Source organism: Amborella trichopoda, chromosome 3 (genome assembly GCF_054954075.1).
Source record: "Amborella trichopoda isolate Santa Cruz 75 chromosome 3, AtrichopodaSantaCruz75HAP2 v2.0, whole genome shotgun sequence".
In the NCBI taxonomy this organism is placed as follows: domain Eukaryota; kingdom Viridiplantae; phylum Streptophyta; class Magnoliopsida; order Amborellales; family Amborellaceae; genus Amborella; species Amborella trichopoda.
This window is the reverse complement of record NC_142338.1, coordinates 44,498,990-44,524,345: the sequence shown is the minus strand read 5'-3', so window position 1 is coordinate 44,524,345 and position 25,356 is coordinate 44,498,990. Positions and strand designations below refer to the sequence as shown.

Sequence of the window (25,356 nt, the reverse complement as noted above, 5' to 3'; positions counted from 1 at the left end):
ATCAAAACAACCACTTCTAATGAAAATTTTGAGGTAGGCTGTAATTTGATTGTTTAAAGCGTCGGCTGTATATAAACGTTTACCCTTTGTAAAACTTCGTGGGAAAGCTTTCTTCCCCTAGTTCCTTCCCTCTTCTCCGGACCCAAGTTACGTTTGGTTCGTATGAAAATTTGTATCATGGAACAGTTTTCATGTGAAGAAAAAGGCAAACATTTGGGAAGGGCCTCTCGCCACTCTCTCGGACTCGGTGGTTTAACTGCTCTCTCACAATGGCTCCCTCGCCACTCTCTCTCAACCCCCTGCGTCCTCTCTCACACACCTCATTTCCAAGCCTCATACATCTTCTTAAGATATCCATTTGCAAGCTTTTTTCTTCTTCAACACGGTAATGTTTTTTTTTGGCTGGTGTTCTTTTATTTTTTTGCTGTTTTTTGTTTATCATAGTGTAAAGATTCTTCACCAAACTAGTTAGGATTTCACTCATACAAAATATTTCATCTTCTTCAAGAAGGGTATGGGTTTTATTTTTGTGATTTTTCTGGTTTTTCCCTCTATAAGGTGCTGAGTTGTTTAATTACCACTGCAATTAGTTTTTTAATTACATAAATAAGTATGCTACAGGGACAATATAGTGTACTTTGATTCATATAGTAAAATGTTTGGAAGAAGCAACACAGAGAAGAGTTGCATCACTGAAGAATTGCATGTCTACTATGATTTTCCATGGAACCTTCATTGCTGTGTGTGGGAATTCCACCAAACTAGAGAATCTCTATTCTAGAGTTTACTTGTGATCAATGTTGGAAAAGTCATCCGCCGATTTCCTAGGCGGACTTTTGGATAAAACAGCCTAGGCATTTTTAAAGCGGATACTATTAAGAGGCCAGGCACCTGACTAGGCGGTCGAAAAGGCGGGAAATGGCAGCCACCTAGGCGGCTTGCATGAGTTTGGCATAAAAAATTTCTAGGAGTGGGCAACAAAATGTCATTTACCCCCTTAAAAGGAGGGATAAGGGTTTGGGGGCCATTCTTGCTCCCAAAAACAATTTTAGTGAACTTTAGAGTGAGAAATAACTCGAAAAACTGGATTTGAAGATTTGTGAGTGATCAATTTTTTTTTCAAAAGCCTCGAATGGTCACGATATTAAAGGATATTCATCCCCAATCTTTTTTAGGCTTATAGGGGTTGAAAAACGAGGAGATTTGGTGTCTCAAACATTTCGGTTTTGCCCGAAATCGAATCCACTTCAAAAAGGTTGGTATATTTCAATAGTTATCATTATTTTTTGTATTGTTTTTCTCTTAATGTCTAATATCAGTAAGCTACTAATCTCTCTCTCTCTCTTCTCCTACAAGGAAAAGCATAATCTGTACTTCCAAAATTTCAGCAAATTCCTCCTTGTCAGAGGTAATAATCAAGAAATGCTTTTAAGGTTTTGTGCGCCTATGCATTTTGCCTTGGTTTCGAACTTTATAGGGTTTTGTTATAGTTGCATGCATTAGTTCTGGTTAAATGGCTACCCATGGTTTAATTCATGAACTCGAAATTTACTCTGTTTTTCGCTGGTTTTCTTCTTTGTTCTCTCTGTTTATTTGGATGGACATCAATATTACTTGGTGTCACACACATTGATTCTGTATGTTAGGTTAGCTTGTGTATAATGAAATCAGGATTTATCAGTACAAGAGTATTTGTGTGGGTTTCTCTTACCATGGCTGTGATATTTTGGTAAAAAATTTGATAAGGCGTATATCTAAGAGAGAATTTTGCTTAAGCCATGGACAAGAGTAACATATGTGATCTTTAATGTAGTGGAGCTTGTAGTGTTTACTGAAACATTTTTTTGTTGGACTGTGGGGACCCCAATTTTTTTTATGCTTAATTAATAAATCAAGACCCCATTTTAATTAAAAAACTATTTCAAATTTTAAGTTTTATAGATAAACTATCATATTTTAGAGAGAGAAAGTACATGTAAAAGTTTAGAGAGAAAAACTATCTCAATTTTTAGATATAGAAACTATTTCAAAACTTTTAGAGAGAGAAACAATCTCATATTTTAATTCTTAGAGAGAGAAACTATATCAAATTTTAAAGAGCGTAACTAAAAGGTTTTAGAAATAGAAAATATCTCAATAATTTTTAGAGAGAAAAACTATATCAAATCTTAAGTTATAGAGAGAGAAAGCATTATTAAAATTGTAGCGAGAGAAAGTACTCTTAAACTATTAGAGATAAACTATTATAAATTTTAGAAAGAGAAATGGTCAAAAACATTTTTAGAAAAAGAAATATCTCAATTTTTAGATAGAAAAACTATCTCGAATTTTGAGTTTTAGAGAGAAATTATCTCAAATATTGAATTTTAGAAAGAGAAAATCTATTAAAATTTTAGAAATAGAAATTATATCAAATTTTAAAGAGAGAAACTACCTAAAAAATTTTAGATAGAGAAACTATCTCAAAATTATTGGAGAGAGAAACTATTGTAAAATTTATGTTTTAGAGAGAAAAAGTATGTTAAAATTTGTGAGAAATAAATTATATCAAATTTTAAATAGAGAATGTACATGAACTTTTTAGAGAGAGAAACTATTTAAAAAAAATTAAAAAAAGATTAACTATCTCAAAATTTAAGTTTTAGAGAGAGAAAGTGTCTCAAATTTTGAACTTCAGAGAGAGAAAGTATGTCAAAGTTTAGAGAGACACTATATCAAATTTTAAAGAGAAAAACTATTTCAAAATTTTAGAGAGATAAGCTATCTCAAACTTGAAGTTATAGACAGATAAAGCATCTTAAAATTTAAGAGAGTAAATATATCAAATTTTAGAGAGAGAAAGTACATAAAAGTTTTTTAAAAAAACAAACTATCGCAAAATTTTGAGAGAAATTATCTCAAATTTTAGCTTTTAGAAAGAGAAAGTATCTTAAATTTGAGAAGAAAACTATATCATATTTTAGAGAGAGAAACTACTTAAAAATGTTTAGAGAGAGAAACTGTCTCAAAATTATTGAAGAGGGAAGCTGTATCAAGTTTTAAGCTTAAAAGATAGAGTATCTTAAAATTTTAGACAAAGAAACTATATTAAATTTTAGAGAGACTAAAGCATCTTAAAATTGTAGAGAAAAATTATCTAAAAAATTTTAGATAGGCAATTTTAAATTTTGGATAGAAAGTATATTAAATTTTAAAGAGGCAAACAATATCAAATTTTAGAGAGAGAAACTATCTTAAAAAAATTTATAGATACACTATCCCAAATTTTGAGTTTCAGATAGAGAAAGTATAAACAAATTTTAGAGAGAGAAATTGTATCAAGTTTTATTACCAAACAATGGACATAGAGCCACTTCAACGAATCCATGAATTTTGTATAGTTTATCGAAATAAGAGATTTGAGGAGCCCATGACAAAAATCATTGACATTGAAATTTCTTGGATTTCAAATATTTAAGATTTCTAATTTCTTCCTATCCAAAAAAGTCCTAAATGGATACTTGCACCGCCTACTTTACGAGAACGGGGGTTGTGGTGAAGTGCGCAGAGTATGCCATCTATACACACCCAAAAATAACAAAATTTATGCAACTTTGTCCCAAAATGGGGAAGTTTCGTACCTTCGTATCTTGCAAGCAGCAAAATAGATTGAGTTGAAATTTTGATGTAATGTGCCCTCGCTGAGACCTTCCTTTTGGTATATACCAGGCGCATAATGGCCTCTTGGATGGGGAGAAATCCTAGAAAAAAAGTCGTAGGTTTTCATGTTCATGCAAGTTGCAATCCATGAGACCTCTTCTTGGTTTTTCCGCAATAACTATTCATGCATCCAACATCTCGGGCGAGGATCAGGTGGCTTTCAATCGTGACTCGGTAAGCGTCACAATGTATAAGAAAAGTCATGATGGCGGGCCGAATCAAAGGAAAAGCCGATTTGTATATGACATTTTGAACATCGCCGATTTTCAGATTTTCAAGGAATTCAAGGTGCATTTCTGTGTTAATATGGGGTCTCGATTCTCAGGACAAAATGTTTGTGGGATCGAGCTCTATTATTTTCCCACCATGTATCATAAAAACTCTGGACAAAATCCATTTCAAAATGAATAATATATATGTGGTAAAGGTGTATGATCCAAGAAACCATAAATTACTCAAACTCACTCAAATCTTTTGAGTCTTTCTAATTAATTTTTTTGCGAGATGATTGTAGTAGACAATCTATATTTCTACGGCAAAGTATCTCTTATTTCAGTACCAAAACGTCAAGTTCAAGTTCTCGTACCATGGGTATGGAATGAAAAGCCTTAGGGAAGGATGAGATAGGGAATTTGGAACTTTTTGAACTCCAAATTTAGCCGAAAATCATTTTTAATTTTTGACCCATCTTTTTATTTATGTTTGTAACAAGGTCTATAAAAGAACTTAAACCCATAATTTATAAGAATTGGAGTTCATTGATTGAAATTAGGAGTTTATTTTTCATTGGACTCATTTATGAAAATTAATGTACCATGGATAAGGTCAGGGAATTCTAGGGAGAAACGAGAGATTTTTTTAGAAAGAGAAACCCCGACCTTAGAGTTAGACAGAGAAACTCCCCTCTCTGTGTTTGATTTGAAGTTACATACATATGTTTTCATGGCACACGTACGTCCACACAGAGATAGGCCCGAACAGGGAGCTGTCGGAAAATGCTAGAAATTGTGGGGTTGAAATCAGAAAAGTGATTGGAATTTCTCGTCTTCTGGGGGAAAACGCTAGTTGTTCAGTGAGCGATACTCTTCCTACCCATTCATCAATAATGAGTTTCTCTCTCTCATCTACCACAAGGATCATGAATTTCTATTCTTAACCAGCTGCCAAGAAGAGTTTGTCACTCTGAGCTTACAAAAATATCTAGTTAGGTTAGGGTAATTTATAAAGGAAAAAGTTTGTATAGACCTAGGCTCTAAACAATCAAATTAGAGCCTACCAAAAAGGTTGTTTTGATGCTCAAATATCTTCAAGTTTTGAAAATAGTGCGTTTTGTAGCACATTTTTATACCGTCAATTTTAAGTTACTCAAGTTTTCAATCATAGATATGTTGGATCAACATTATTTTTTAAAGTTTAAATTTTATAATTAAAGATGAAAATATATTTTAAGGCTAGTCAAAGAATTTTCACTATTGAAACTACATTTTTCAACATTATTTGAAGGTGGGCTCTAATTTAATTGTCTCGGCTCTATGCAAACTGCACCCATTTATAAATGGAAAAAGTTTATATAGAGCCGACGCTCTAAATAATCAAATTTGAGCTTAGTTCAAAAATTTCGCTAGAAGAGGTTGTTTTGATACCCAAATATCTTCAAATCAGTCATCTCAACATCAAAATGCATGAGCATGAAAAAAAAATGGATTTCAAGTTTTGAAAATAGTGTATTTTGTAACAATTTTCAAGATTTTCAAGTTTTCATATATCTATCGATCTATACTATTTTTTAAGCTTTAAACTTATTAATAAATATGGAAATATATTTTAACGCTATCACAAAGATTTCCAATATCAAAACCACATTTCTCAATAGTATTTGAAGGTAGGCTCTTGTTTAGAGCCTAGGCTCTATGCAAACCGCACTTTTTATAACTATGGACTATTTAAAAAGGGAAAGTATATAATGTGATCATTTACCTTTGGTACGAAGTGGTCACTATTAATCTTAACCATTAGATATGAAATTCGATGGCCTAAGTTATTTTTTTATTGATCAATTTCAAAGTTCAAAAAAATATTTTTTGAACTTTGTAGTATACCCAAGCTATCAGATTTCACATCGGATGGTTGTAAATAATTGTGACCTTCCTATACCAAAAAGTAAATGGTCTTACTGAATACAATCCCATTTAAAATATTTATCTCCACCTTCAATATTTCAAAAAAAATTTAAAACACATCAAATATGTTAGATCCCAAATCATACTAAATCTATTGAAATCATCTAAAACAATACTTTCTAAGCAATACATTTACCATTACTATTTTTTAGATTTTTTAACATTTTTTTATTCTTCTAGGGGGCTTCTGTGGGGGGCAAGTTGGGCCTCACCATTAGGTCGAGGTTGAGATACTAGGGTGAGTCCAAGTGGTCTCGACCGAGTCCCCAGAACACTGCTGTAGAAGGGGAAAACAAGAAACAAAAAGGATAGAGAGGGTTTAGAGAGTAAAGAACTACAGAGAAAAGCTCCGCTATCAAGATGGTGATAAAAGACTCGGCTATCAAGATTTCTGGAAAAATCCTTTCCACTGTTCAACAGATTTTTTGTTCATTCTCGTTCCTATTGATGCCTTCAACTACCATCATGATATCTTCTTCTAGTGCATTTTGTTTGAGTCATTTTTTCTTATTGCAGTTGAGAACCACATATATTGATTTAAATTACATTTGGGTAAATGAACAGAGTGTGTAAAAATCTGTTTACTGGTTTCATATTTCATTTTTTCTTTATTTTGCGAGATAGGGAATTTGTGTAGGGTTTCTTCTTGATGGATTTGTTCCACTCTTCTTTCAGCGATCTTCTCTTTCAAAGAAGTTGCAAGTCTTCATTTATGATTTGTAATGTTTGTTGGATTATACAAAGCTCTAGGCTGTTTCTGTAAGCATGAACTTGGAACCATTTTCTGTGATTTGCAAATTTCAGTCGCATTTCAGCGATCTTCTCTTTCAAAAAAGTTACATGTCTTTATTTGTGATTTGTAAGGTCTCTTGGATTATACAAAACTATAGGTTGTTTTTGTAAGCATGAAATTGGAACCATTTATTGTGGTTTGCAATTTTTCAGTCGCATTGTTTGTGACCATTGACTGTTTTGTGAACATATCAAGTGGTTTTCACGTCTTCTTTTTTTCCCCCCGAAAAATCACAGAATCCACCCAGATATACCATTGTCTGTGAATTAAAATTCTCTTGCATTCATTACCCTAATTTTTTATATTTTTTTTCACTCCACCGCCGAGGCTCTTTTAGTATAATTTGTGATGAAAATGCCCTTTTCAAACGAAATTATAAAATCAATTGGAAAGTGCTATCTCTTTAACCTCCATCTCTCTCTCTTCCTCTTTCTCCCCCCTCTCATGCTCTTTTCGTCATCCTCTTTGTCTTTCTCATCCATAGATTCAAAGGGAGAAGAGGAAGAACTCACAGAAAAGAGAGAAACGGAATCGAAGGGAAGAGTTTAGAAGTTTTTCAAAGGGATTATTTACCAGCGACCATAGCTCCCTCTCATCGAACCCTACTTTCTTCCCCTGCTGCTCTTGCAAGAAACAAACGAGACCACCTCGTTGCTCTTTGCAATACAGCCATGTTACTCTCTCTCTACAAATCTCCTACCCTTGTCTAACCGTCACTCTACTTCTTCGCCTCAAGCTACCTCTGCAATGGAAGCTACGACCATGGCGAAATTCATTCTAACACTCATTACCCATCTTCATCTACACATCGCAGGATTCCACAAGGTCTCATTCCACTGATTTCATTTAGAAAAATCGCTTAAAGATGAGTATTTGCTATCAGTATCAAGTGTTCGAACCAGATGCGAAACATTGCTGTGAATTCAATCCCAGATGGAGCTGTAGCCGTTGAATAAGAGATACTCACCGGTTTTTCCTCTTTAGTTCTTACTATTTCAATGATACATTGAGATTTCAAATTCTTTTATTATGTTTTGGGGCTTTTGGAGGGAAAGGATTTGGGATGGGAGAGGGGAGGTGGTGGTGTAGATTAATGGCAGCAACTTTGGGCGGTGGAGACTTGAAGGGTACATCGCAAGACATTACAGAGAGAGATGGAGATTTGAGAGACAGAGAGAGATGGAGATTTGCCTTGAGGGATGAAATTTCAAATTGGTTTCCTAATTTCTTTTGAGAAGGATATTTCTGTCTTCAATTATACTGAAAAGTGCCTTAGGGGGATACTGAAAACAAAAAGTGTTTTGGGGTAATGAGGGCATCTAGGGGGATTCCGTAATGTTCCCTTTTTCCCCCTTTTCTCATTGCATGCATGCAAGTGGGTTTGTGTTTGTCATATATGCATGCATTCATTTGGATAGTAATATATGCATACACGGATTCAATGTGTAGGTGCAGTTTTTGATATGGATATATCTGTAAACACAATACATGCATGCCTACAGGCCTACACTCGTGTACCTATTGAAAATAATTTACTGTATCGAGGATTTGAAATATGATTGGTTATCTTCTGCCTCCTTGCTACCATGAATGCATTTAAGCTCTGAAAATAGAGTCTTTTCACGACATCACCCTATGTAGATTGTATGGGTAGATTGTTGTTTTAAAGATACAATCAGTTATTATGGATACCTTTTTTATATTGGTTTCTTGGCTTGCATCATTGTTGCCTATCTCTTGATTAATTTGTTTGAGATTCACTTCAACCTTGTGTTCAGTTTAAGGACATAAGCATTTGTTTGTCATATGTATTTTTTTTACCCAGTTGTTATCATGTTCTGTAGTCTCAAGCTGTTCAATTTATGTTGAACAGCTTGAGACTTCTGTAATCTACAGTTCTGATAATTATTGTATTGATATTGGCAATTTTGATTGATATAGGTCGCCTTGAATCTAGAGTGCACTCAAATAGTGGGTAACCAATTCAATTGTCTTACCTGACGCTTGCAATACCTAGCTGTCCAGATATTCATATAATTTAAAATGAAAATGTAAGTACCAATATGCTTCAGAATTTGGCCATGAACACCTCCTTTTGAGAATGTTGGCCATGAACACCTTTTTATGCATTATATTTTTCTTTGAGCATAATGAAAACAGTTGTATTTGTACATGATGTATGCGCATATTCATTGTTCTTTGTTGTGTTTTTCTTTTATGCATTAGTTGATGCTATTGGACTCTTGTTGAATTCACAATGTTCATGTGGTAGTTTTTAAGAAAAGCATTGATGATTATTTCACCATGAATAAAATATATTGTTTGCTTTTATTTTGAGAGTTTGTTTATTTTTCTCCATGATGGGAGTTCTGTTCATTAGCCAATATTTCTGGATTTCCATTCCGACCACCATGGATGTGAGTTCTTTAACTCATCTCCAAAGTGATCTGTCATGAAACTGTGACCAACTCAAATGATCTTCTCTTAGGTTTGAATTTGTCTCAATTATTTCATTTTACACATCTGTGTAAGTTTGATCCCATTGGCTTAGGACCATCATGAGGTAGGCTCTAAAACAAGCGGTGGTACATTGTATTTATATCTTGGTTGCATACGAAGTGGGGAACTGGGGAGGACTTGATAAACTTCATTCAAATTAGTTTGGATTCTGGCTTAATTTCAGGATTTGTTTCATTTTTGGAGGTCAAGTATTCAATTTCACAATATCAATGTTCCTTTAGATTAGATTTATCCTTAGATGTACTAATCTGGTTCTAGGCAATCACCTATTCTATACACTGTACTCAACAGTTTGGATTAGCTCTTAACCACTCAAAATTCTACTTATTTCTCTTTATTTTAAATGATGATGACCTGCTTATTCCTTTAATTTCATGTGTGGAAACTCTTGCATTTCCTCCTGTAGTTTCTACAAAGCTTCTTCATTGGCCATTGTTTTCTGTCTGCACGTTTTGGGAATGCAATGGATTTTCACTTGTCTGTGATATTATTTTCACTGTTTTTAGTGTGCCTTATGGTCCAGAGGTCTATTAGAGGATTCTAAAACATTTATTCCGCATCTAATTGGTATTTTTTTATAGCTATATTGTTTGAACAAAATCTCATGCATAAGTCTGCTTCCCTGAATAACCGGATTCCTTTTATTAGCATATAAACCTGAACTTACCTCACCCTGATCTTTCGACATGTGGTATGTGAGATTCACATTTCTTCAACATTGAGTTCATGGAGTTTTATGGGAAAAATATCATTGTGTAAATACCTATCCACTTGGGTAACATTAAAAATAGCAGCCATTCCTCTTCAGATGCACACTTATTATTTTAGAGACGAACAGAAAGCACTTGTTATGTTTAGGTGCACAACAATCAGCTATGCTTATGCAAGGTTCTAATAAGTTAGTCATTTATATAACTTGCCATTTTTGAGAGATTGAGTTTCTCTGAGTTTGCTGATAATATCCTTATTATCCTTAACTGATCTATCATTGTAAAGATCTTACAAGTGTTTAGATGCCACTAATTCCTGATAACATTTATTTACAGCTTCAATGCCCAAAAAAGCTGCATGTTTTTGTCGTTATTGATTGCAAGTTATTTGATCATTTATGTGTTAAAATCAAGTTGCAGAATACATAGGCCTAGTTGTGGTTTTCCAATTTCTTTTTTGGGAAATTATCTCCTTGTCCCTATTTTTAACTTCCATATCTTATGAGACCCAAGAATTGAAAATATTACTTGTAAGCAAAATGTCTCAATCTTTTCTATCTTACAACCCCCTGGACCCCTTTGACCATAATTTTTTGATCCAAACAGACACTAAAACGACACCCTATTCAAACTCCATCTCTCTCTCTTCGCTTCTCAGTGAGTTTACCAGCTAAGGGGTTTAGCTTGAGCTCGAACACGAGCACACCTTCTTATGTGTGAGAGAGAGATGGAGTTTTAGAGAGAGAGATGGAGTTTGAGCTTTAGAGAGAGATGGAGTTTGAGAGAGAGAGATGGAGTTTGAGTTTTAGGAAGAGAGATGGAGTTTTGAGAGAGAGAGAGAGAGAGAGAGAGAGACGATGATGTGAGATGGAGTTTGGGTGTTAGAGAGAGATGGAGTTTTGAGAGAGAGAGACGATGATGTGAGAGAGATATGGAGTTTTAGAGAGAGAGATAGAGTCATTTCATAAGTTGTTGAGGTCACTAATACATGGTCAAAAGGGTTTAGGGGGTTGGAAGATAGAAAAGATAGAGTCCTTTTGCTTACAAGTAATATTTTCAATTTTTGGGTCTAATGAGACATAAAAGTTAAAAATAGGGGATAATAGGATATTTTCCTTTCTTTTTTCTCAAAATTATTTTGGAAATTAAATATGCGCTGTTACTTTGCTGTAGAATAGAGGCTAATGCTGGGAATCTTACAAATTTTGAAGTTCTGGACTTCTTGAGATCTAGAGGGGCAACTAAGCTTGGCTCTGCAGCTCCATCGGAGTGCAAGGTATGATATGCATTTACTTTTCTTTCTTATTAAGGGGCTGATATGTTATCTCTCATGAACCATTTGGATGAAAAATGTGCTCTCTTTATGAAGCATGTGACTACAAATCTAACGATGTGTAATAGTATGCTTGCAGGTATTTGATTATCTGGAACAAACTGCTGCTGCAAACCAAAGTAGAGAAAGTATTGCAGAATTTCTGAAAAGATCTGAAAAATATGATCTGACAAAAGCTGAAAAGCTTCAAACTATCAACCTTAGGCCAACAACCCCCGTAGCAGTATATGTGGTATGATTTATTATATTTTTTATGATTACTTTCTTATTGTAATTCAAACGTACTACAAGTAGATGTCATGATATTTACCTTTTCGGTTTCGAATTGGGAGCTGGCATCACTATTCATTTTCCTAATGATTACTTGCTTTCATCCAGCAAATTATTAGTGCTTGATGCTTGCTTACTTGATTTGTTGTATTTGCTGGATGTTGAATACCATTCATGTAATGAACTTTAGAATACAGATCTTTGCACATTCAGCTTTGGAAAGAGGAAATAAAATTTTGAAAAAAAAATCCTTGCTCTTTCTTTGTCGGTGTAGTCACCCTTTACTTGACGGCTGCAATGCCATCCCCCAGCCCCACGAATAAGAAAGAAAAAAAGAAAGATATATTAAAAGCTCACTTGAAATCCAGTTCTTTTCTGTCTTACTCTTCATGAGATGCTGTCTAGAGCCTATTGTGAACCTATGAAGCATATGTTTCTTGTGATTTTTGTGGGGAAAGGGGGGTGGAACATCAGTTAAATTTTATGTATGCTTATCAACAGAAAATATTACATGTGTGTGAGAATGTTTATACACTCTCATAAACTCAGATATACCCACTATATCTATTCTTTTGATCATTATGTCCATTATGTACATTTAATGTGTAAAAAACAATTTTCTTCTTCAGTATATAACCTCCAAAGGTTCGCAAAAGGATTGGTCCCAGAACACACAGCCCTACTTGTCGCTTTTAGTTATGTTTATTGAATGCAACTTTGCCATTGGGGCAATGGCATCCTCATCATTAGTTCCATGCAAGGTTATACAGGATGCAGACTCGATGCACTAGGAGTCTGATGCACTTGCTCTTCAATGCAGTCCTGACATTTTGACGCAGTCAACAAATTGAATTTAAAAAAAAAACATATAAAAAAATATAATGGCACAAAGACTAACATGAAAATGTGATCTATGTGATAGTAGCAGTGTTGGAGAACTTGCTAGACAGTGCCCAGGCAATGTGGGATCTAGGTGCCTAGGCAGGTGCCCAGAGACGCGGGTGCCCAGTTGTCGATTGTTTTTTTTCTTTTTAGGATTTGGTTAAGTACCAAACCTCCTTGGATATGAGTTAAAATACTCAATTTCAAAAGCAATGAAACCAAACAGTAAAAATTCCTATTCCAAAGTAAATAAAATAATAAAGAATGAGAAAGTTCGAGATAGAATTTGGTTTTTGTTTAAGTTTATTGAACTTTGGATTTCAAATCCTAATTCGTAGTTGAAGTAAAAAGGTTAAAAACTTAAAAACACACCCAAACTATACAAAACAATATACCAAAGTTGAAAAAATTCACAAGTAACACAAATATAAGGAACGGAAAGTTAAAAAAAGAATTAGGCTTGATTTGGTTTAGGTTTAATGAATTTTAGGTTCAAATCCTAATCCAAATTTGTAAACAAATTATCAAAACCATATTAATCCTCATTCGAAAGATGAAATAATTATAAATATCACAAATAGAAAACAAAAAGAACTTAATATGTATAAATATCTTATGAGAAATATATAATTCCATAAAACCCTAATCCTAAACTTGAAATCCTCTAACCTCTAAAACGGAATCCTTCAACAAAAGGTTGGGCTTTGTTGCCAAAAACGTCTTTTTACAACTCTTCAAGCCCCAAAAAGATTGGGCGCAAATGCTTTTCAATTTCGCAAGAAATCGAAATTTTTTTATTTTCATTCGATCTTGGATTTCTCACAAGAACTCCAGATTTGAGCGTGTTTTTCGCTTGAAATTGGTTCTCCAAGGGGATTGGGGGTTAAAATGAACCCCCATGGTTTTAATGCAAAGAATTGGGGGCAAAAAGACTGAAAATGCCCCTAACCGAGGGGCATTTTTTCCCTCTTTCTGTAATTTTTTGCGGGCCACCTATGCGGGGCCTAGGTGCCCGCCTTTATGCATGTTCCCTCCCCTGCCTGCTTAAGCCTGGGCAATGCATCCAAGGCCTCTGGCCGCCTAGGCAGTCGGGTGGGCGAATTTTCCAAACTTAGATGGTAGGAGTTTTAATTTTGTATTTCTCTCTGATATATATGTTGTCTGAGTTGCTCAGGGCCTAATAAAGATAGATGAAACATTTTTTGGTCTCTATTCTCTAATGCTTAATATTTAAAATAAATTAATCCGTCACTCATTATAAATTACAGGCAACACGAAAGAATATGTATTATACCAAGTTAGCGCCCAAGCACGTAAAAAGTAAATAGCGTTTTGTAACTAAGTACAACTGTACACTTCATCATATAGCAAAAACCCTCACCCTTTGCAACCCTCCTTCATGTTGTAAATTAGATTGTATGGGAGTGCAATGATGAAAATGCCCCTTTGTGGGCATTTTTTCTGCCTATGAGCAGGCTCCCACATATGTGGGTGCATCATGTTGAGTATATGCTGATGATGCACTGCATATTGGGCACTTCATAATGGCCTGCATGTGCATATGCGGTGCACACAAGTCCGATTTAATGTGGCTGCATTTGATAAGTATTGTTCCTTAACATATATTCAGGCTATTGTCCTACCCGCAACATCCCCAACTTTGATCAAGATTTCTTTAGTGTCCTTGTGTACACCAAATCATGTAACATTTGAGACCCAGGCATATTTTGGTTTTTTGGTATATGCAACATCGAATGTATTCCAGGTTTTTTCACCAGCTTGATGCACTACGAAGTTGAATGAATATTATACATTTGCAATGTTGGAAATGCTCCACTACACATCTTCCAGCACATCCCTGGAAATCATTGTCAGTAAATTTTGGAGGTTAAAAATAATGATCATGACTTAGGTTAACTTTCTCAAAAAAAAAAGAACAATAATGATCATGGCTTAATTATAAAATACTTACTAGGATGTCTTGTAGTCACCATCCCAATGTCATGCCATCAAAGGCTTCTGGATCCTGCTGTTAGTAACTAACAACTTAGATGCAGCCCCCTTTTGACCTGTTACTTCCCTACCTCGATGACATAATGAAATGCACTTTTGATTTTTTATCCATGTTTATTATTCTGTTAGACATGAGAGATGAATTTAAGAATGCTGAGACTGCATGAATTTCATTAAACTATAAATCATTGCACGTTACCTTGATTATTATTTTTTTTAAGGAGTGTTATCCATACCTTTCAAAATGCTTCTGTATTATTCCTTTTGCTTGTTGCATGGCTGCATAGATATAACCCATTGATGACATATCCGAATCTGCCCATCTGGAGAGCTCTGATGAATGGCTCAACCACAGAAATAAAAATGTCCTGAAGAATTCCAAAATTTTGTTATCTTGCATAAAATATGTAACTGCAATACCATCTGGTTTTTTAAGTGACAGTCAATTCTCTCTGTTCATTTGATGCAACCACAAACCTCAAAAAATTTCCCCTTAAAATAGATGCAAGGCAGTAGCAAACCCTGTCACATCTGGCCTGCATAATCCCTTTTCTTTGTAAACGTTCCCCCTAAATTCAAAGTCAACTAAGGTTTATATATATATAGATTTTGTTATTTTTCACGCCCCATCACTTATTACCTTTACCCATAATAAATGATTGATTTCTGCCAATATCAAATTCGCAGCTAACTCTTGGCAAGTAGAAATTTTGACCATGAACACTAACAACTTGAACCACATTTGAGGTCTAATTTCTCCAAGTAATGGCTTTGAAATGTCTGCCAGACGAGGACCATTTTTGTTTGCCCAACTACGTTGACAGACTTTGGGAAAATGGTTGCCTTTGGGCAAGCTGCAATCGCATTGTTAAATGGTTACAGTAGTGAATTCTTCTATATATCAGACATTATACTACAATCTGTCAATGACTGAGGGGCTTTCACCTACTTAGTTTATTGGTTTACCTAACTTTTCAAATCATTAACTAAGGTGATTCTAGCTGCTTCACTATTGGGGAGGTTTCGTTTGTGGTTTGAAAATCTATTGACCTCAATTAGTTGGAGGAAATATTATTTGCAATTAACATTCTTGCTACAATTAGATCTCCTGCTTTTATCCTTCTTATTGAACATTGTAAGGAGGCAATTTTGGACTTTGGATGCATTTGAAAATAAACCAACTTGGAACAAATTATTTGCATCCATAGAGGAAGAAGTCTTTAAAACTGACTACATATGGTGCACCAATTTTGGCATGTTAGCTATAGGTTTGGCCTCCATTTCTTGCATGGCTAATTTAGCAATCTTGTGAACCAATGGGCACGATTTAGCATCTTTACTGGCAATACATGCCAAATGATATTAGAATAATAAAAATACCCCTATTATTTCTGTGCAAAATTTGTGTATCACCTTTAAGCCCTTCAGATGAGCTTATTTCCACATTTGATCATTTTGTCTTGGAATATTTCCACGAAACAAGTCTTCTCTGTCAGGATCTAAAGAAAAATATTTTTACAGAAATATAACTGTCTTTGAGAACTCCTTGTATTAATAAACAAGGAAGCTTAGATAATAAAAAATGTATGCCAAGAAAGAAATAAAACATCACTCGTCTTCTCTGTCAGGATCTAAAGAAAAATATTTTTACAGAAATATAACTGTCTTTGAGAACTCCTTGTATTAATAAACAAGGAAGCTTAGATAATAAAAAATGTATGCCAAGAAAGAAATAAAACATCACTCGTGATAGTAATGTTAGATTGAGAGCTCAAGACTATGGAGATTTAGTTATGGACTAGAAAGAATATGTGGGAGAGAGATCTAAAACCAAACAATAAAGATATGCATCCTTAGCAATGGAAGGTATGGAAGGGAGCTGGTAGAACAAATAAATGTAGAGAGGGGGATTAGAATGGAAAAGATACCATGGGAGGTCCATTGTGTTGGAGACTTTGAGTAAGTAATGCTTCTATTTTATAGAAAAAGGAGAATATCTCTAAAGGATAATGCAAGTATATTTCACATCATCGATGATCCCACCAATGAAACATATCTTCATGTTTATTAAGAAAAATAACAATGAAATATTCTATGGATGCCAACTTTCATATCTTATAGTCCAGTATACATAAATTTAGGGAAGTTTATATAAATACACATGAGAGATGAACTATTTAAATGAACTATTTAAGGAAAATATCTCTATAGACTCCATTTTCAACTTTCATTTCTCCATTGACCTAAGGTTTCAAATCGTATCTTACTACATAGAAATTTACTCTTTTATATCTTTTAACCCCCTCAACATATTTTATTCATTTTTTACTAATTGTTTTGACCCAAACAACCTAAAAAAAGACATTGTTTCTAAACCCCTCTCGTTTGACATGATTACCTTTCTCTCTCCCCCGATTAACCTTCCAAACCCCTCTCTCTCTCCTTCTCCCCTCCTAAAACCACCACCACCACCATTGAAAACCCGAGAGAGGTTAGAGCTTAACCTGGGCAGTGGAATATATCGATGGAGGCGCTATAAGAGTGGGGTAGCTTGGCAGCGAGAGAGGTGTTGATCTTGATGTGGAGGTTGGGGTTAGTGGAGTCTTTGATAAAGATGCAGAAGCACGTGCCACTTTTCTCCACCACCTGCTTCAGCCCCCCGCAGCAGTCCTTGGTGGGTGCCGTCGCCTCCCCCTGCACATACGACAGGCACGGCGCCAACCCGGTTAGCTGCTCAGTGCACTCTTTCCTGTCCTCTACAAGGTCACCTCCCACTTCCCCTACCCCTCCTAAAACCACCACCACTACCTCCCACTCCCCTCCCCCCTTACCTAAAGGGAGAATCCCAACTGAACCATAACACAAACCCCTTGAAACCCGCCTCAAGAAAATCATTAAAGTTAGATTGGCTGGACTTGGAGCTGCCGATGAGAACACCGGCTACTGCTGAAGAACTGCGCCAGCTTGAGCATGCCAAAAGCGAGCTTTCAAGCTGGACTTGATGATCTGTTGTCATCGATTGTGTTTATTTGGGGGCTTTTTGTATATATGAATCTCCATCTTTTTGTAAATTGGCCTTTCTTTCTTTGGAATGAAATTTTTTATCATTTGAGCTTTTACTGCCATTTTTTTTTGCTCCTTTCATGTTGCAAACCTTGAAAAATTAACAAGTTGCAGTAGCTAGGAAACCATTCCTTAAGGCAAATGTAGTTTGGTGGGGTGCTTTGACCTCACGCACATGCATTTTAGCATGTTGATCTCGCTAGAAGACCGTTCCGTTGTCGGCCAAGCTTTATGTGCAAGAGTATACACTACGTCGTTGACAAAGCAAGCATATGATTGCTAGTGAAGAACCATCTGCTTGCTTGGTGGGACCAAAGAGCATAGGCCGGTGGGACTTACTTCACTTTGGTAAAGTAACCATTCTAGCAGAGAAACTGTCATTGATTTGAACCAGTTCTCGCTTGAAAGAATCAAGAACTTCTTGATCATTGCTCATGTCCATTATGGGAAATCGACTCTGGCCGATAGGCATTTGGAGCTCACTGGAACCATCAAGAAAGGGCTTGGTCAGCTGCAATACCTCGATAATAAATTCCGGTGACCCCATTGCAGGCCGAGAGTGAGAGTAAGAGCAAGAGAGCAACTAGAGAGAAGGTGGGTAAGAAGAAGAGAGAGTTTTGAGCATGACCAATTTAGAGAAACTAGTCAGGAGAGAGATTGAAACACGAGGAGAGAGTTAGAAAAAAAGATGCCTTTAATAATTTGTTTGGGTTAAAAGTTGGAATAAAAATAGATAAAGTTATTTGGGGATTAGAAGATAGGTTTTGAAATTTTGGGTTTAAGAAGAAATGAAAGTTGAAAATAGGGTTTATGGATATATTTTCCCTACTATTTATCATTCTTTTTTTTAATTTAATTACAAAATACCCATCAAAAGTCACGTCATCATGAGTTGAAATAGTGTAAATGGGTACAATGTTGAATAATTCATATCACGGGTATTTTGATAAATTTCCTATATATTTATTTTATGTACATGAATTTTTTTTAAACAAATTTTTAGACTTGCCTTTTCACTGTCCATTCAAATGATGAATGGTATTAGAAAGAGTGGCATCCATCTCTGGTGCATGTAGTGTTCCGGTGGGTCCCAGACTCTATCACGATTGATCATTTCAATGGATGGTGTTGTGTGACCAATGGACTATGGTTCTCGGACTGTCCAATTGAACTACAATATGCTTTCTCTATGAAGTTTGCAACCACTTTCTTGGCTCATCCTCCTTCAAAGTAGGTTTTTTTACCCAACCATTATAAGCAATTTGTCACCTAACCTCCAGTTTGGATGCAACTTACTCTTTTGACTGTTGTTTGGTCGACGTTCCAACAAAATGTGTCATTTTACAAGTGGCATGAAAACTGATATTCTCAGTTTTGGTCTCAATCGCAAAACTGCTGTGTTTTTCGAGTGTGCCATCACCTACTTGGGTTCTAAGGTTGCAGCCATAGGAACCACAACCACAAATGATGCCTCCCCAACAGTGCCAAACCATGGTTTTGGGAGGCATGCAATCAAACCATAAACTGGAGAGATTTCTGGTGGGGCTATTTTGTGATGAAAAGAGAGGTGTTTCAAGACTTAAATGGTGAATTTAAGCTCTTTCTTTAATGGGCTTTCTCCTAGTCTCTAGGGAGATTATTGCCTGGCCACTTTTTCCTTGATAAGTAACTCATGACTGGAATCCCCCCATGGAATATTTGAACTCTCACTCTCTCTCTCACTCTCTCTCTATCTATCTCTCTCTCTCACTCATGGATGAAACCCTCTCCTGGCTTTCTGCATTCTATGCATAGGTTCCACTTTGATTGATTTCATATTTCGTGTTTGAGTCAGCATCATTATTTCATTCCCCTTAGAAATTCTGAACCGCCTTCCAGTTTTCTATATTTTGAAATTATGCGGTTTTTTAAATGATTTTATGTTTCATCTTTAATAGAAATGACCATTAGAGCTTTCTTTATTATTACTATTTTTTTTGGGTGAAAACAAGGCGGTCAGTGGGGTTTGATTACATGACCTCCCATGAAGTGCTAATATTATTAATTTTTGTTTCGTGCAATCTCTCTCTCTCTCTCTTGTTGATCAAGTGTCATGTTTTGATTGTGATGATGTTTTCAGATAATAGAGGAGTGTGGCCAGCGGTTTGATGATGAGCAGGTTTCAGAGTTTGCAGAGATGGTGGAGGAGGTGCTGCCAGGCCCTCCGGCGAACTCAGGAGCAATGGAAGTGGATCAGCCGTCGCAATAAGCTTGCATGTATTTTGTTGAAGGTGCAATGCCCTCCATATTACCATTTTCCCTGTATTTTGTTGAAGGACACATGAATGTTACACTGCACTTTCTTAGAAGCTCAGTAGTTTGAACTTCAACGACTTGCTTCTCCACTCCCTTCTAGCCCGTTTGGATCCATAAAAAAAAAGATTACTTTTGGAAAAATCTATTTCCTTTTAATGTGTCTATTGAGAAAAGCATTTCCTATAAAAAAGATTTATGTTGTTTAGATGTCAGATGGATGTATAACATTTTCATATATTTTTTTTCTGTTAAATGCTTTTAACTGTATTATTTATTATGATGTCAATTTTTAAAATTAATTTTAAAATAGTTTTTCTCTCTAAAATTGTTGAGATAATTTTTTTTGAAGAAATTTTGAGATAATTTTGCTCTCTAAATATTTCCAAGTAGTTTCCTTCTCTAAAATCTATATAGTAAGAATTTTCAGGTACTTTCTCTGTGTAATACTCAAAATTTGATGTAGTTTCTCTCTCTAAAAATTTCAGGTACTTTCTATCTCTAAAATTGATATAGTCTCCCTAAAACTTCAAGCTACGCCTCTTTCTAAAACTTAAAATATGAGAATTTCTTCCCAAAAATTTTGAAATAGTTTCTCTCTATAAATATTTTTAGGTAATTCTCTATTGAAAATTTGATATAGTTTCTCTTTAAAATTTTAGTATATTCTCTTTGTAAAATCTAAAATTCGAGATGGTTTGTCTCTCTAAAACTTTAGAGATAGTTTTTCTCTAAAAAATTTCAAGTACTTTATCTCTCTAAAATTTAAAATTTGAGATAGTTTCTCACTAAAAAATTTGAGATAGTTCTCTCTAAAAAAATTGATATAGTTGTGTAATTGTTTATCAATAAAATTAAGCATTATTGATAAAAAAAAAATGATGTAGTTCTCTCTCTAAGAGTTAAAATTTTAGATAATTTTTTGTTTTAAAAAATTTTAAGATAGTTTCTCTCCCTAGAAAGTTTTAGGTACTTTCTCTTTTGAAAACTTAAAATTTGAGACAATTTCTCTCTTTAATACTTAAAATTTGAGATAGTTTTTCTCTTATAAATTTTTAGGTACTTTCTTTCTACAAAATTTAAATATTTGAGATAGTTTCTCTCCCTAAGAATTTTCAGGTTTTTTTCTTTATAAAATTTAAAATTTGAGATAGTTTCTCTCTCTATAAATTTTGAGATAGTTTCTCTTAATAAAACTTAAAATTTTAGATAGTCTCTCTTTTTTTGGAGGCTTTAAAAGTTTTCAAGTACTTTCTCTAAAATTTAAATTTTGAGATATTTTCTCTTTAAAACTTCTTTAGGTACTTATATCTCTAAATTTGAGGTATTTTAAGACTTAATAATAGGAAAAAAATTTCCCTTCAGATTTTTAGATAGTTTCTCTCTAAAATTAGATATAGTTTTTTTCTCTAAAATTTTAAGATAATCTCTCTCTAATAGTTAAAATTTGAGATAGTTTCTCGTTCTAATTCGCGATGATGCTTTGGTGGAATTAATTGTATTTTATAAGGGGGTGTCTTTGTAACATAGGCATCTTGTTGGAAATCAATTTGAGGGTAAAAGCTGTAAATTTCCTTATTTTTATTTTTTTTGGCTTGAGGAAAATAATTTCAAATGGAAATACTTTTCTGCCCAAAATTTTGTTGCAAATGTTAGAAATGTGCCATTTATATATATATATATATATATATATAACATTTCTGAAAATGTTTTTGTAGGTATCCAAACGGCACCTATGAACACCCAAATTTCATGTCATTAAAAAAAATAATAATAATAAAAAGAGAGAGAGAGAGAGAGAGGTTGCTCACAGTTAAGGCTTCTCTTGTTTCCACCATTCGTTTCTTTATAACAAAGCCAACAAGTGTAAATTGCTCGTATTCCTCAAAAACTTTGATGCTACTCATTTGTCGAATTCTACCATGCTTGGATGAAAATTTACATTTAAAAACATTTCAAACAAAGTACCTACAAAAAAACAATAAAAAAGAAAAAAAGGACAATGTCCAAGGATAAAAAAGGAATTATGTTGCAAAATAAAATTATCGGCAACAACATCGGGCAAAATTAACCATGTTTTAAAGGGAGATAAAAATTGAGAAGAAAATTGCAAGCGGAGGAACAAACGTGCGGATTCGAGTATTTTGTTACGGCCCACAAGCATAAAAAGAAAGAAAATACCAACAAAAAGCCACTTTAACATGCCCACAAGCACAAAAGGGGCCTCTCTCTCTACACCATCAGAAAATATCACTTTTTTTTCATTAACAAAACTCAATCCTTAATTACACTGAAAATATCACTGTTTTTTCATTAACAAAATTCAATCCTCAATTACATAGTATGTGATCCCTTTCATAAAGGTCTTGTAGAGAGCCTAAAGATACCTTGTCTTCTAAAGATAAAACCATAAAATAAACCCCTATTTCTATGTTCTTTGCTTTTTTGGGTAGGTATCTCTGCTCCTTAGCCCAAATTGTACTACAATCTCACATTCTTCCCTTACTAACTTCCCAAAAAAAAAAGAAAAGATCCTTATCTTTCCTTACCAAAAAAGAGGACTTTTTTCTTATTCATATCTCACTTCCTTAATAAAAAATCGAATAGAAAGCACTTTATGAATTAAACTAAAAAAATTAATATTAATTCTATTTTTTATAATTAACTTCAATAAAAATAAATAAAAAATCTACCCACATTTCTAAAAATAAAAAGCTTAAAAACGAAACTAAAATTTTTTAGCAACCAAATATTGATCTGCAGGAAATTATCGTTTGAAAAAAAACATAAGAATGAGATTGTACGAAAAGTAAAGGACACCAAAGCATCGGATGGCCGAAATCAAGAACCTTAGGAGCTCCCTCAAATGAAATGTCCCCCTGACCATATCATCACCACAAAGGAGGATCGAAGAGCTGCCATTATCAATGACGCTATCACAAAAAACACTAAGGTCGGCACCCTCATCTCCACGGACACGGTTCTGTTTCAGCTCAATGATTTATCGGTTAAGAGAGAGATTTTGAGAGCATTCTGTAGAAAAAGAAAGAGTCTCCTGTTGTCCTTGAAATTGTTGGGCAAAGGGAGAAAGAGGGAGTGTCTTGTAATCCTTGGAGAGAAAGAGGGAGTGTCTTGTAATCCTTGGAGAGAGAGAGTCTTGTAATCCTGAGAGAAAGCGTCTCGTAATCCTTGAAGAAAGAGAGAGCCTTGTAATCCTTGAAGGTGCTGGGTCGGGAGAGTACAAGAGGGAGAATAATCGGTGAAGTAAACCTTTGATGTCTCTTTTATAGAGAGCTAAAAAATCTATTGGAAATTATTTTACTGTTGAAAACCCCTCTAATTGATCATTTTGATATTGAATATGAAAAACAAAAAAAATTGAGTATCAGAAATAGTGTATTTTGCAACACATTATCTAGACGGTCTATTTTCAATATTTTTAGATGTTATAATCTACTTGATTTAAATCATTTTTGAAGTTTAAAATTTTATAATTAGAGATAATAAATAGATTTTTAAAGAATTCTAACAATTTTTTACATCAAAATTGCGTGTTATATATTCTTTCCGTGTATGACATAAACTTCACTTTTACGTGGGAATTTCCAAGAAGGGAAAACATATGGTTTGCAGTTTCTTTTTTTTCTTTTTCTTTTGGTTGTCCTTTTTCTTTAAACTTTAACCATGAAACATTCGGCTGGTTTGCAGTTTCTTTTTTTTCTTTTTCTTTTGGTTGTCCTTTTTCTTTAAACTTTAACCATGAAACATTCGGCTGCAATTCGTATTTGATGCTTTGTACCGACTTTGGGGTGGCAATGGGTTAGGTGGCGTCTAGGTCTCGCCGGACCCGTCCACGGACTTAGAGTCACGAGATTTGGACCCCGACCTAGTTCCAAAAATATAATGTGGGACTAAGACCTGACCATACCATCGGACTCGACCCAAAACTATATATATATATATATATATATAGGAAAATACTGAGATTAGCCTACTATTTCATATGAACATATGAGCTCAACGGTCCAGATTGAATATGAGCTGATCTGACGGTCACGACATCATTTCGTATTTTAATTTTAATTTTTTTTTATAAATCCAAATAACTTGAAATTTAGCCGTCTATTCTTCTTATTAATGCGCAACTAAAAAAAATATTTAAAAAATAATTCACAAAAAATAAATTGATCAAAATACACTTAAAACTTTTTAGGGGTATTTTGGTCAATTTTATTTCTTGCAAATTATTTTTTTGATATTTTATTAAATTCTAATATTTTTTAAAAAATACACGCCTAAAATTTCAAGTTATTTGGATTTATAGAAAAAATTAAAATTCAAATATGAAATGAGATTGTGATAATCAGATCGGCCCAGATTCAATCTGGGTTGTTGGGTTCATATGAGCTAGTAGGCTAATTTCAATATTGTTTATATATATATATATATATATATATATATATGAAGATACTACAAAACGCTTATAGGCGAAAATAATCAGTGATTGCGCTTACCCTTATCACGGTCCAAAGTTTATCGCACAGTCACGATTGTTTGGTAGTGTTTGATTTTTTATTTTTTTTTTCTATAAATCGAAATGATATGAAATTTGAAGCGTGTGTACATAAAAAATAGGTGAATCTACAAAAAATATCAAAAAAATATTTTAAATTAAATAAATTGACCAAAATACCTCGAAAAGTTTCATGGGTATTTTGGTCAAATTTGCTTTCGTAAATTATTTTTTTTGTATTTTTATTAGGTGCGCCTCACTTAGATGTACGTATTCTCCAAATTTCAGATCATTCTGATTTGTAAAAAAAATAAAAAATAAAACACTACTAGACAATTGTAATCGTGTAATAAACTTTGAACGGTGATGAGGGTAGGTAAAATCACTGTTCATTTTCACCTATAAGCGTTAGGAAGATTTTTCCATATATATATTGGCCCAGTATAGGACCCAATGGAGTTCACTCTAATTCAATTAAGTGATTTGCCACGGCCAAAGGTTGAGTCCCTTGGCTGAGATGATTTTCAAGATTATGGTGAGAAATATCAATGTCCCAACTTTGAGCAAAATCTACTATATAGATAAAAAATAAAATAAAATTCCAATATCTACTTTAAAAAATGGGATTTAAATGTAAAATATTTGGGACCGAAGAGCAAGCAGTGTTATCATGCCCAGTCCATTCGAATTTAGATCAACGGACGATCGAGATACTACCCAGTCCATTTAAATTAGTTCAACGGACGATTGAGATAAAAAATGGTGCTCCTCTAAGCTTTGAAAAACGTTTATATAAGTGTGAGGTTCTAAACAATTAAATTAGGGTACACCTCTTTTATTAGAAGAAGTTACTTTTTGATGGCCAAATATCCTCAAACATTTTCATTTTGATGTCAAGATACATAAACATGAAAATAAAATACATTTCAATTTTTGAAAATAGTACATCTTGTAATGTATGTGTGGACCATCAATTTTCAAGATTTATAGGTTTTCATAGTGCCTAATTTTTGAAGCTTTAAATTTTATAATTAGAGATGAAAATATATTTTAAAACTATATCAAAGATATCCAGTATTGAAACCACA

At 34.1% G+C, this 25,356-nt stretch overlaps 1 protein-coding gene and 1 long non-coding RNA gene across 8 annotated transcripts; one reads left to right on the top strand and one right to left on the bottom strand.

Moving 5' to 3' along the window:
• The first annotated feature begins 1,361 nt into the window (after positions 1 to 1,361).
• LOC18443986 (uncharacterized) lies at positions 1,362 to 19,832 on the top strand. Of its 5 annotated transcripts, none has more exons than XM_088860793.1 (5): positions 1,362 to 1,408; positions 8,614 to 8,723; positions 11,076 to 11,178; positions 11,315 to 11,467; positions 19,583 to 19,832. In XM_088860793.1, the coding sequence occupies exons 2-5, from the start codon at positions 8,716 to 8,718 to the stop codon at positions 19,709 to 19,711; spliced, it is 393 nt and encodes a 130-aa protein (XP_088716919.1). In that variant the 5' UTR covers positions 1,362 to 1,408; positions 8,614 to 8,715; the 3' UTR covers positions 19,712 to 19,832. The 5 variants fall into 5 exon arrangements, with proteins under 5 accessions (XP_088716919.1, XP_088716918.1, XP_011626983.1 ...); XM_088860792.1 differs by lacking the exon at positions 1,362 to 1,408 and adding an exon at positions 3,591 to 3,987; XM_011628681.3 differs by lacking the exon at positions 1,362 to 1,408 and adding an exon at positions 6,074 to 6,242.
• On the bottom strand, positions 10,625 to 17,519 carry LOC148782892 (uncharacterized). 3 transcript variants are annotated; one of them, XR_016051196.1, is made up of 3 exons: positions 14,637 to 17,519; positions 14,360 to 14,522; positions 10,625 to 14,245 (listed from the first exon to the last, which is right to left on the bottom strand). It is a non-coding gene; the product is annotated as an uncharacterized LOC148782892 (long non-coding RNA). The 3 variants fall into 3 exon arrangements; XR_016051195.1 differs by having other exon boundaries at positions 10,625 to 14,522; positions 14,637 to 14,768; positions 15,814 to 15,894; XR_016051194.1 differs by having other exon boundaries at positions 10,625 to 14,522.
• Positions 19,833 to 25,356: the final 5,524 nt, after the last annotated feature.